Here is a 13,377-nt window from a genome sequence, read left to right as displayed (position 1 = left end):
CTGTTCCTTGTATCTATGGAAGTCTACAGAGGAATGTGAAAAAAGAAATTATTGTTCTATAATAAGTCTCCAGGAAGAGCCAGCAATAGTGTCCTAAAGACTAGTTATTAATCCACTGTCTCAGTTCCTTGTGAAACTTTCTGTATCAAGTTTTAGCTCTGTTGGAGAATATGGGGTTGGTATTTTCCTTTTCCCAAAAAAAAAAAAAAAAAAAAAAAAAAGAAAGAAAAAAAAAAGTGTACAAAAAGATTGTACATTGTTACAGTTATTCATTTATTAGCATTTTCTTTCATGCTGGACATCCTTGCTGTTGCACTTTAAGCATGATTTACATGTGACAGTGTTCTACTTTCTGTAAAAAGCCCTTCATAGCACCAATGCAATGTGAATATTCTGATACAGAAAAATTCTAGATGGCTTAATTAAGCAACAGGTCTATCGGTTAGGGTTAAATATGTTCATTAAAGTCCATATGACACAAATCTGCTTTGAAGAAAAAATAACCTAATTATAGAATGAAACAGAAGCTGTAAATGTTATGAAGACATTCAGATACCAACCACCCCCAAAACAATTCTGCTGTAAACGACCTCATTGGAATTACTGTGGTAGGAAGATGATATAAGAATCTGGCCATATTAGCTGGTATTTAATACTTAACTACTCAAAACAAAATGAAAAATCGGCTCTCTGTATGTCACATTTTACAAATAATATAGAGAATTCATTCATCAAAGGTATGAAAATTACTTGAGCAACTATCAGACACAGACAAACCTGTTTCATTTGGAAATGTGTTCCCAAACCACTAGGTGTTTTTCTTTCTTAGCTGAACACATAAGCCCAGTGCTTGCCATGAAGGACTGCACTAATAATTCAAATATTGAAGCAAAACCATGTCCATTGACTACAGCAGCAGCAGCAGCAGCAGAGAATGTGGTCTTTCTCCAGGGCTGGTGAGGACCATTAGCTGCCACAGTATTAATGCCAGCTGGAAAGTTACAGTCAGTAAGTAGACAAGCCCAGCTTCTGCTAAATAAATAGGAGGTTTTTCATTTAATAAGATGGGAATTTGGATCAGCCCAGGCAGAGACACCTTACTAGTGCTCCAACATGCCATCAGAAATGAGGTTAGCTCAGTCTAGTACCACAATGCCATTAGAACAGCAGCCACAGAATATAACCTCAAAAAGTACACAAGTCGGGATGTACCTGCAAATTAAATGTCATTTTGGTCCCCATGATGTTCAGGTACATTTGGATCTCTCTTTTTTTCTTAAATGCATGACTGATATCAAGAATTAAACAGTTGCTAAGAAAAGCAAACAACTTGTGCAGGCAAGGATGTGCTATCCAGACATATCCATTTGGGCATGTTAGCTGATGCTGATCACAGAATGGCTTGGCTTGGAAGGGACATTAAAGATCTTCTTGTTGCAACCCCCCAGCCATGGGTAGGGACACCACCCACTAGATGTGGTTGGCCAGGGCCCCATCCAGCCTGGCCTAAAGGATGAGAATAAAGCAGGAGAATGAAGTGAATGCAAGATAAAGATCTCTTCTTTACAATAAACTTTGATTTTAAATAGGTCCTAAGCATAAATAATAAGTAAGATTCAGTAGCATATACTTAGCATTTGACACGTGTGATTTCAGCACATAAATGAGTTTTCTCTCCATCAGCAGACCTCTCTAACACAATAATTAATACCTTGACAGTTTCTGAAAAGTAGAACAAGAGGTGCATGTAGCACGCTATGCTACAAAGAGCAGTGTCCAGACAGGTATTTGCCAGAGGACATAAACAAAAGAACCTAGAAGGGAACAATGTGGGCAGAGGTGCAGAGAGCTACAAGCATTTGTGAGGGGCCGCATGGAGAAGGTTCTGGAGGCGTATGCCACCCCTGCCCTCCACACCACCACCTAGCAGCATCCCAGCACCCAGAGCCAGCAGGCTTCCAGAGCATTTCCACCCTCCTGGGCACACATTCCCCCCCAGAAATGAGCAAAATGAAGGCTGAATGGGGACATGGTTATTCTCTATAACTGAACAGAGAAATAAACGTATCAAGGGATAAGTGTCAAGAAGAAAAAAGACCTATTCAGTCTGAAGACAATGCTGGCAAGAATAAACATGGGTATGAACTGGTCAAGAAACAATTCAGGCGAGATATTAGAATCAGACTTTAGGAGAGCCATGATGGTCTGGGAGAGACGCCCAGAAGGAGCTGAGAAGACAACAGGATTAAATGAATTTTAAAACGAGGCCTAAGACAGACCTGAAAAGACCCTATTCTGCCTCTTTAATTCAGCTTTATGATTATGACTCATTAACATTCTGCTGTACTCATTTTCATTCAGATTTCACAAACCCTCTTGCATTTCTAAGACAAAAGTATGCACGTCAGAGAATTACATGTTGAAACAGAAAGGTTTGTAACCTCTTTCCATAAAATTCCACATCTACAAAACACAAGTTCCTGCAATTTCATTCTGCTCAAAGCTGGAGGGGACAAGAAACCAGACAGTGTTGGTGTGAGTCCCAGGGCCCATAAGCACTTTGAAATACATTCACTCAGCAAAGACTTTCAAATGTCTCCAAAAAATGCAGGTGTGCAAATTACTCCTGATACAGACAGGAGTTATGTTTCCAGTATCCCCTCAACCACTGTTAAACAACACCCCCACAAGCATTTTTCAGCTCATAAAACTTTTATGAGCTGAAAAGTTCCTTCAAGTTTTTGTTGTTGTTGTTGTTTGCTTGTTTTTCTTTTTTTTTCTTTTTTTTTTTTTTTTTTCCAGCTGTTGATGCATTACCTTCCAGCAATAGCATCAGAGCTCACCACTACAATAGGTAGGAGAACTATTAGGAGATAAAAGGGCACAAAATGGCAAGTTTTCTGTCTTTGCATCGAAAGACGGGATGTCTCCTGTCTTATCCTATGCAACAAAAGAGTTCTAGTGTGGTCAGACATCAGAGTGAGGTCTATTTCTATTTTTCTTTACCCCTTTGGCAACGTGGTCACCATCCAGAGGGAACAGCCTGCTGTTTCACACAAGTGAATGAAGTCCAACGCTCACTCCATCATGGAACATCTGTGTGGTCCTCTTTGTAACAACAGCAACAACAACAACAACAACAACAAAAAAGGATGTTTCCCAGTGTACAAATCTATTTTCCTCCTTAGTTGGAACACCTGCCACAGATCTGCCATGTGCCATGGGCCATAAGAAATACCATGCTTTATATTTGTATTCCTCATTAGTCTGTGCACCTGCCTCACACTTGCTCACGTGGAAATATATGGATTGTTTGTACAAGACATTTTCTCACTGAAACCCACCATATTCTTATACAAACAAGCAATTTAATTCATCCAGTGATGTGTTCCTTCCTATCAGCATTTGTGCACATTTAATTTAAGCTAATGAGGATGACTTTCTGCCAGGCCCCTAAATCACTTCTGTTTCCACAGGTATATTTTATTATCCCAAAGTAACTGAAATTCCTTTATGAAATGTTTAATTGATTGCACACATGCATTTTAAAAGCTAGAAGTATACCTATTTAGCTCTTGGATATCATGAGAAAAGAAGTCTTATAGAAGAAACTGTCCTTGGATATCTGGTCTAATAAATTTAGGGGCCTACTGTATTTTTAAATAAGAAATATTTAAGCTATATATGGTACTACTTCACGTTAATCTGGGAGGGTATAAGGCAGCCTGAGATCCTTGCCAGTAGCTTAAATTGACTTTAACCCAGTCAACACACAAGGTCTTTCAAATGCAGTTGGAGTCCACAATAATAATAAAGAATAATACCCCCCACATTCCATACATCCATAACACATTCCATGCATCTCCAGCACATTCCAGCCAAGGACTTCAAAGCCCCTCAGCAAAGGTGGTGCCAGCTTAGCAAGGGTTTGAGACTGAGAAGAAAGGCGCAGGGAATCCTTCCCGTTTCTTCTCCCTCTCTGGCAACATGGACACGGGGAGGCAACGTGGACACAGGGATGCATAGGATGCCTGCCTGTTGGAAAAGGTCTGCCACTGTTCTGCTCACTGGGACCCCTGGACCACCAGTGCCCCTCCACACCCCATCAGGGAGCCTTGTGGCTCCCTCAGCACATTGAAGAACCATGAAGCACTCAAATACCATTATTCAGTTAAGCCCTGCTTTACTGTTAAGTTGTTTCTGGCAAAAGATGAATAGAAAGGAGGTGAAGAAAGATCTTTTAAAAATTAGTCTCATCAATATTTCCAACAATCAGAAAGGAAAATATTATATTAATTTTTAAATTAATATACAGTGCCCCTTACACAGGGGCACTGTATATTAAAAAATATACATTTACATTACATTAATTGTAAAATTATTCCAGTTTACAACAGCTGTTATCTGAATTGATAAGCTAATTGTCATTTCTTAGGATGTTCTTCTGGAGCTTGACTTCAAGATCATGAAGGCCTTTGCTGATATCCTTCACTGATTATTTTATTTAAGAATGTTAAGCTATATTGTCTGGAATGTATGCCAAAGTAAAGGTGGAAAAACTCTAGTTTTATCAGGGAGATGTAATGATGAAAACTATTTCTTGCTGCCATTTAGCTGAGAACAAACAGTCAGAGGTAGAATTTATGTAGTTCATGTATGACTCTAGATCTATTTTCAAACAAAGATTGAAAGGATAAGAAGTTAAACTACACTCTAGTGAAGGGCATGTGTTAGTAATATTTGTCAAATTCATTCCTCTTCAGCATCTCCTATATACATTTTCTTCAGCACAAAGAAAAGTTTATGGACTGTGGAACAATGAAGTTAAACTGGGCTGGACAGGCTTTTTCAGGCACAGACTCTCATTTCTGGAGAAAGAAAAGAAAACCCTAATCCAAAGTCTTAGACAAAATAAATCTTCGGTAGCTCCGGCCTAACTTATAGTAAGTAGGTATAGGGTGGCTTTTCTCTGTGGATAGCTAAATGGAGGGATTTCCACTGTTAGATTTTGGAAACAGAAAAATAAAGAAAGCTCATTTTTGACCGTGCACTTGGTACACAGTAAATCCTTTTATGCTTAAAGAGAACACAGATACTGCCATATAGGGTATTTAATAATATTTCAGGATTTTTTTTTTCCTTCTGTCCTGATAGACCAACTCAATCCTAGAGGCAGAGTTTTAGGGCTGTATAGCTTTAGTTTGGAATGTAACCACCCCTGCACATATGCGCATATATATGTGGAAAAAAAATGGATGCACAGTTCAAGAAAATTTATGAAGACGCAGAAGATAAACCCTGAAGAAAGTCTGTCCTAAGGACTAACTCACTCAAGTGAAACCAAACATAGCTTCTGAGAGTGGCTGTGTATTGATCGACTGTCCTTTAGATAGTCCAGAAATCAGAAATTGGGCTAACACCTAATTTACTGAATCACAGTACCCACACAATTCCAAGGAAAGTATAAAGCAAGACTGCCCTTGATGCATACACAGAGAAATCCTGAACCATACACCTCATTCACTCTCTGAAGAAAACAACGAGATTCTACACTCCCAAACCATCCTACTTCTTACCATCCACTTGGAACAAACTCTACTCAAAAATAGAACAAAATGGAACAAAATCTACTCAAAAGTAGAGTAGATCACCCAATGCGATCTACTCTACTGTGTGCAATACACCACAATATAATTCAACAATGTATTCAGGAAAGATTGTTCACTGCTGCACAGCCCAACTATTAATTATTAAGCTGAATTAACCAAAATTCCTCAGGTAAAAAAGCATTTAATATGCAACTTAACTCTTGTCTTCAGAATTTACCTTTTGGTTCTGACTTACCGCTTTTGTCTCATTTGAGACTTCCAAGACACTGGCAACACCTACAGCTTCAGCCAAAATAATGATAATGTATCAGAGAAACAAGAGTAGTGTTCAAATGTTGAAATAAGAGAACCATTATTTTCTGAAACAGAAGGTTAAGTCACCACTGATACGACCTGTGCAGTTTTAAATCTTGTAAACATAAAGTAGGGTAAAAAGCACAAAGTAAATGAAGATACAAAATCCACTGCATGGAAGATCCCATAATGCTACGGCACATCTCAAGGGATCTATTTATGCCTTTTGATTTTTTGAACATAATTCTACCAAGCGTAAACCTGACAAAACCAATCAAAAGACTTCCATAAACTGTGATTTCTGTTGGAAAAAATTCTTCACAGATATAGATATTATGGAAAAGAACCAATGACAAAACAGTTTCTTATATAACCATTCAAGAGCATCACAGACAGTTAAGCTATTTTAAGCTTTTTTTTTTTTTTTTTTTAAAAAAAAGGATTTTTACTGTTTTTTGTTTGTTTGTTTGTTTGTTTTTTCCAAAACAAAATAATTTTTAAAAAATGCAGAGTATTGAACCTACTAGATATTTGAGCTTTATCCTTTTTGTCATTTCTTCTACATCTTATTTTAAAAAATAAGGTTTTACCAAGGCATCTTAAATAATGGCCAGTTTACAGTCTTCTTCAATGTAAAATCATTTAGAGTCCAGCTATTTGTTAAGGAGACATAGTCGTTATAAAACTCAACAGTTCATCGTTACTTCAGGAGTTTCTGTTCTGAATACCCATGGAATTGAAGCTGCATACACATGTACAATGTCATCAGCTAAAAAACAGAGTGCAACTGTAAAAATTACATCAATTTGCATCATAGATTCTGTGAAATTGATAGATAAAATACTATGATATACTACAAAAGCCTGTAAAAACCCTTCCCTCGAATCAAAGGAGATTGCACCTTTGGACACAGCAGAATGCATTAAATTTTTTTAGCTGACTACACTGTACATGGCATTGTTAATTGCTACAGACTAATGGAATGTTAAAATAATCTAGTGCTTCGTTTAGGACTAGTAATGCATGGAATGGAAGCTGTGAAATTAAAATGCTTGTTTCACAGATAGTTGAAGTTAAATCAGTGATGTGGCAATATTAAATAAGAAAACTGGAACATAACCATCATGAATTTTAATAGGAAAGCAATAGTTTCATATCATTCTTACATAGAAATTAATTTCACCCCAAACCATACCTATAAGACTTTTCTAATCATTTTTATCTTGTATATAAAACTTTTCTGTTCATTTTTTAATGGATAGAAAAATAGACCTACCAATACTTAATAAGTTGCTGTCTAGATAAAACTTGAACTTTGCATGCTTCAGTGATCCAGGAAGAACCTCCAGTATATTCTAAGGGTGTTATACCAGTGCGTTATGATAAACTGTCCATTGTGATGGACTGCAGGTCTAAAAGGCAAAATCTTACCTGTATCATTGCCTGTGATTTGAATAACATACAATCTTATGTCAGTTCCACTATCAGGGTGTGCAGTAGGAGACACCTCTTGAGGTTGTAAAGCCTCTGTGGCCTCCTTCACTGTGGGTGGTGCAGTAGGTCGTGCAACTGCAGTAGCGGTTGATGATGTGAAATATTCCTTATCAATTTCTGGTTCTACCATCTTTCCTGTCAGATCATCTTCAGCAGTGGCTTTACTGGGAGAAATAGATTCCTCAATTATTACGATGTCACTGCTGGTTACCTCCTCCTCTTCCTCAGGAATGATACGTGGTGACTTTTGAGAAACAAAAGGTTGGGATGCTGATGTAGGCTGAATTTTGCCTACAGTGCTAATAGGAGATGTAGTTATATCACTGTGAATTGTTGTCTTATCTGTTGCACTAGCTGAAAATGTAACTGTTTTGATTTCTTCTGGTTCTTCTGATATTCCTGAACCTTCCAGAGTTTCATTTGGAGAAGCTCCCAAAGTCAGAACAGTAACACTTCCTGCAGTATAATGACCTGTGGGCATCGTATGGGGGGGCAGCACAGAACCCCAGCTCCCTACACCTCTCTCTTCTTCCATGGTGGGGGTTTCTCTGCTTTCGTACGTTCTTGCTTGTGTACCAGCTGTTAAAGGCGTCTCTTCTGTGATCTTCTCTTGATGAGTAGCAGTCTCAGCTTGCGGGGTCACAGTGAGATGCAGGGACCTGGTGCTAGTTTCAACAGGTCCCAGAACTCTTCCATATTCTGTGAGCTTTACTGCTGGCACTGATACTTCTGTTGCTATATATGTCTCACCATAGGCTGAACCTATGTCATGTCTTTCCTGAATGGTTGTTTGGGGTGATTCTGATCCTGTCATTGTCTTTTGTTCATGCATTTGGACAGATGTCATAGAAAAGGTAGACTCCGTGGCAGTATCTGGTTCTTGATCTTTTGTGGTGAGCTCCTTTGGGAACTCTTTAGTATCTTTTGCAGTTGTATCTGTTGCTTCTGTATGAATGCTACCGTCAAAAGGAGTCTGATCAGTAACTTGCATATCTCTAATGACCTCACTATCTATGGTAACTGGAACTAGGGAAGCATCATGTTCTTTCTGTGTCTCCACCTCTGTTACATCTGTAAACATAAATGATTCCTGTGACCCTCCAAAGCCAACTGATGTTGTTCCTTCTCTGTCTTGAAGTGTCACCAGTGATTCCTCTTCAGTCAATGTCTCAACACCCATCTGGCCTTCCTCTGTCACTATGTGTTTTGAGACTTCCGTCACAGTAGAGACTTCTTCAGCAGGTGTTGCTACCGATTTCTCAGTAGCGTTTGTTTGTTCTACTTCTGGGGTAGGAATGGATGTTTTCAAAACATACTGTGATGTTTCATCTCCTTTGTGCTCGGTCACCTCCATGACTGTGGGCACAGCAGTTGGTAATACAGTACCACTTGAGGAGCTAAAAGGCATTCTTGTTGCACTGCTTTCATCCACTGATACTTTAGATACTGTGGTCATTTCCAAATCTAAAGAGCCGCTTGTGTGGAAGACATCTGTAGTACCTTTACTCTGATCAAAATCAGCTGATACAATTTCTTCATCACTTTTTGTTTCCATGCTTGTCTCAGTTTCATCTGTTACTGCTGACACTGGAGCTCCTTGATGCCTTGTATATTCTGTCATTTGGCCTGGAGATGACGTAGGCTCCATTCCAGAGATATCATCTTCTGTTTCTAACTCAGTAATTCTCTTAGTATAAGAGGACTCTTCTGTCATATAACCCTGATCTTTATCTGTCTGCAGCCCTGTGCCAGAACCTGGAGGAGCACGTGTGAACTCACTTGCAAAACGTCCTTCAGATTCTGCTGTAACAGCAGCAGGAACAACAGTAGTGACATAAAGGACCTTAGTATCTATTGTTCTAATTTCTGGCTCTTTTGTCTTTTCCTGCTTTTTTAAAACATCTGATCCTTCGGTTTGCTGAGATGAATGAATAACAGAAGTGATGCCTTCTCCAAACTTCTGCGGGGAAATCGTACTTCCTGAGAAAGCAGGTTCAGATCCTGTGTGGTTGGCAGTCGATACAGAAAAAGATACAGGCATTCCAGCTGACACGGTGTGCTGCACGTCCTTTAAGTCCTCTCTGCTTCCTTCAGCAGATGCCTCGTTATCAAGCACAGTTGCAGAAGAACTAAATTTAATGAATGGAGTTGACTCATCTGCTGTAGAAGATTGTCCAGTGGTTACTGCAAGCTCATCTATGAGTGTCTCTGATACAGCAGGCACCTCTGACTCTGGGACACTACCAGTGGCTGTGCCAGAAACTCTATCAGGCATAATGGTGTACATGCTCACTCTGCCCTCCCTCTCTGTAGTAAGATCATACTGATCAGTGAACAAAGCTTTAGGGATTACAACAGTTGTGAGTTTCTTGTCAGATTTTGCTTCCATTGATTTTTTGGTGGGTTCTTTTGTTGAGTGGGCACCCAGATACATATTCGCTTTTGTTAGTGAAACTGAAGTCCCTGTTCTGAGAAACTCTCTCTGAGAAGTCGGTACCAAGCTATCTGTGGCTGTCATCACAGGACCCACTTCTATTTGTTCAGTCTGATTATCATCATCATGTTTTAGTGTGTCTCCTGTTTCAATATCTTCCCATGAACCAGTGGAACTCTTAGCTACAGCTGTGCTATCCTGAAAAATTACAGAGGTCAAGAAAGCGTCCTCAGTGCTTTCAGACCTACCTTGTTCCTCGGGCAACTCTGCTTCAGAGTAAGTGTGCTCCAGTTCCAAAGCTGCAGATGTGCTCTCTGTTAACCTAGGTGAAACATCATATTCAGTCCTTCCCAGTGTATCATAAGGGCTTATTTTGCCATCTGTGACAGTCTGAGGTAGAAGGGTGGTTAACTTAATGTTCTCCATAAGCACCTCCATTTCCCTTTTCTCCTCAGTCACATCAGTAGTCATTTCTGTATCTTCTTCAGTCTCTGTGGTTGTTTGTTCCCAAGCAGGGGCCTTTGTTTTGGTGACAGACACTTCAGTAATCGAAGTCTCAAAAGCAGGAGGTTTAACAGTGACTTTAGCAGATGATGGTTTCTCACTGTCGGTTTTCAGAGCTGTGATCTGCTTAATGGTTGTAGGCTCTGTTATGATTTTTTTACCTTAAAAAAGAATAAAAGAAAATGTTAAGGATCTGTTCAGTAAAAACACAAATATTATCTTAATTCAGTGTACATGTTCCTAACAAAATGTTACACTGAGAAATAATATATGGGTAAAAAACTTTAGACAATGGTTGAGCATATAACAGAACTTTGAGTGACAACATAAAGGACCATATTAAAAAGCTGCAGGACATCTAACAATGTCAGATGAAATGAGAACAGGAGCAGTATTCTGTTTAGTCATTAATTATGCAATTATCCCTAGAAGTCCTAATACTACACAAGTATCCATGAAATAGCTAAGTACTTATCAAGAAATGTAAAAGTTTATTTCACAAAGTCATGAATGAGTGGTACTCATAAATCTGTGGGTTTTCTTCAAAGATTTCTTTACCATACAACTAAAATGCATAAAGAGAGTAAAATACCACTTTAGTTTATTTTCAGCACATAATTACAAATCATAAAAATGAACCCTCACAGGAGTGAGAACATGCTTAAGCAACAGGAACAAACATGCCGTCAGAAAATACTGTATTAAAATGCCACAAAAGCTGTTTCCCTGTTTTTAAATTACACAGAGAAATTTAGATTATGGGTAAAGGTGAGAACAGTAAACCATAGGACCATAAACTTAGTACTGTAATGATGTTGATCTCTGGAAAACACTTCAAAGATATGCATCTGAACCTCCTCCACAGAGAAAAGTGCTTCTTGGGGGGGTGTGGAACATGAAAAGGCAGCGCTGAATCTTCTGAATGATAGGAGCAGAAAGGGTGTCACTATGCTAGATATCTAACAAGACACAAAGAAAGCAAAGTCTTTCCAGTGAAGCAAAGTGTGATGGTTTGAAGAATCCTGCTACCCATCCAATGCCTTCTCCTGATACAGATTTCCACCCTACCAGAGGAAGAAATGCATCCCATTCCAAAGTCTGATATCGGACTTAAAACTCCTGAAAAAGGTGAGTTTGTGCTCAGAACACAAGATTCACTCAGGAAAAGATTTCCACCCAAGGTGGAAACATCTTCCCCTCTTCCAGTTCTTCCAGATCAGTCATCTTCAGAAGGGCAATGGGTATGGACAAGTGGAAGATGTGAATGTCAAAGATCAGTACTGTTGATTGCCAAGTGACCGAGAGTCAGGAGCCTTACATGGATGACAGTTAAAAGCAAAATATGGCACTTTAAATCACACCAAGTATATGAAGAATGTATTAAACTGGTTGTGTGCAAGAGAACTAACTGCTTACCAGAGACAGACACAACTATATGTATAGCATCTTTCAAAATAAGATATTGCTGAATATCTATTTCAGCTAATAAATTTATTCTTCTAAAATGCAGAAATCAAATCAGATACAGTATTTTATGAGACAATCCTGAAACCAAGGGCTCCTTACTATTGCTGTGAGTTAGTAAAAGAGATCAGGAAACTCTGCCTAATGTAAGATATGCATACTAGTCTGTTATTGGGGAAAAGTGTGTTCTGAAATTGGATTTTTGCTGCCTGGCGTACAGGGATGAAGATGTTCCAGATAATGCAGCAGTTTCTGACTTGGAAGTTATGTAATGCTGGGAAAAGTAAAGGAGTTAATACTATGCATAAATAACAGAGCATAAAAAAAGGAAAAAAAAAAATAGGAAGGCTCACCTGAAGGCATGTATTTGTAAGGGAGTTTATGCTTAAGCATACCCAGTATATATGCACAGATCAGTTACTTTCACACAACCATGCCAAATTGGGTGGTTCTTTGATATGGATTCTGCATGTGTAAGTTAGGGTCACACAAATATTTGTTCAGTTTCACACACCAAACTTTGAAAGTTTCACCTTTACAAGAGTGCTAGTTGATTTACCCTGGTGTAGACAGAAGCAGCTTGCCAGATGCTGTCTGCTTAGGATTTCTAGAGTAGGTGGATTTACAGACCAGTGAAGTAAGGAAAAATAACTTTCCTGATAGAGCAGTGGAAGTGAAAAGGAAATTGTGAGACTAGAAAGGTATGATGTCGCTGCTTTTAAAAGTGGTAGTTTTCTTTGCCAGCCAAAAAAAGGAATGAATTCATTCTCTACCATATGTTAGATCTTTCTTGTGCATGCATGTGGCTTTATAAAGGAGATCCAGCTACATATATATATATATATATACATATATATTATTTATTTATTTTGTAGGTTAAAGCATTCAGTTGAGCAAAAAGGAGTAAAGTTCTTGAAATCCCACTAAGTAAAGCAAAGCCTTAACAACAGTGGTTTTTGAGTTTTGGGTTTCTACAACCTCAAGTGCCTGCTTATCATTGCTCATGTGTTATTTGAGTGTGAGACAGTGCTCACATAATCAAATGTTTAAACAGTACTGTGTCTTACACTGCTTTTCATTGCTGAGTGCACTGGGCTGGTTTAAGCCACAGGGTTTCATCTCACAAGCAGGGAGTGATACATAGGTTAGCACTGCTTTGCTGAGTGGTGGTTGGTAATTGCTACTCTTCTACAGAAAAATCCACAGGCTTGTCTTACAGCTGTTCTTTATGGCAAGGTGGGAAGCAGGCAGCATATAGTCCCATATCATCCTTTCTAAGCACATGATGAGTTTCCCTAATGCAGACCAAATTTGCCTTCCAGCCAACATTATTTACTCATTCAGTGTCCAATTACTGTATTTTAAGGGAAGATGAAAACTACTCTTGAAAAGAATATTTGTATCTAATACTATTCAACAAAGCTACACAAAAATGAGGACGTGAATAAATATTTTACAATCTGTGAAGAAAAAGGTAATTTTATTTCCTCACTGCTAGGAAATTGTTTACACTTACAACCATTTAAATAACTTCCCGATGGAAATGTTTGAGACCCAAAAGTTCACAGGTGTACGCCT

At 38.6% G+C, this 13,377-nt stretch overlaps 1 protein-coding gene across 4 annotated transcripts in view; it reads right to left on the bottom strand.

Moving 5' to 3' along the window:
- Positions 1 to 13,377, bottom strand: part of VCAN (versican) — a 112,620-nt gene that overhangs the window by 48,960 nt on the left and 50,283 nt on the right. For 3 of the 4 annotated variants that reach the window (XM_035309363.1, XM_035309364.1, XM_035309362.1), the window contains exon 7: positions 7,335 to 10,496. In XM_035309363.1, coding sequence (XP_035165254.1) covers positions 7,335 to 10,496 — 3,162 coding nt within the window. The remainder of the gene's footprint in view (positions 1 to 7,334; positions 10,497 to 13,377) is intronic. The other variant, XM_035309365.1, reaches the window with a different exon arrangement.

Source organism: Oxyura jamaicensis, chromosome Z (assembly GCF_011077185.1).
Source record: "Oxyura jamaicensis isolate SHBP4307 breed ruddy duck chromosome Z, BPBGC_Ojam_1.0, whole genome shotgun sequence".
Classification (NCBI taxonomy): domain Eukaryota; kingdom Metazoa; phylum Chordata; class Aves; order Anseriformes; family Anatidae; genus Oxyura; species Oxyura jamaicensis.
This window is presented reverse-complemented; position numbering and strand designations above follow the sequence as displayed.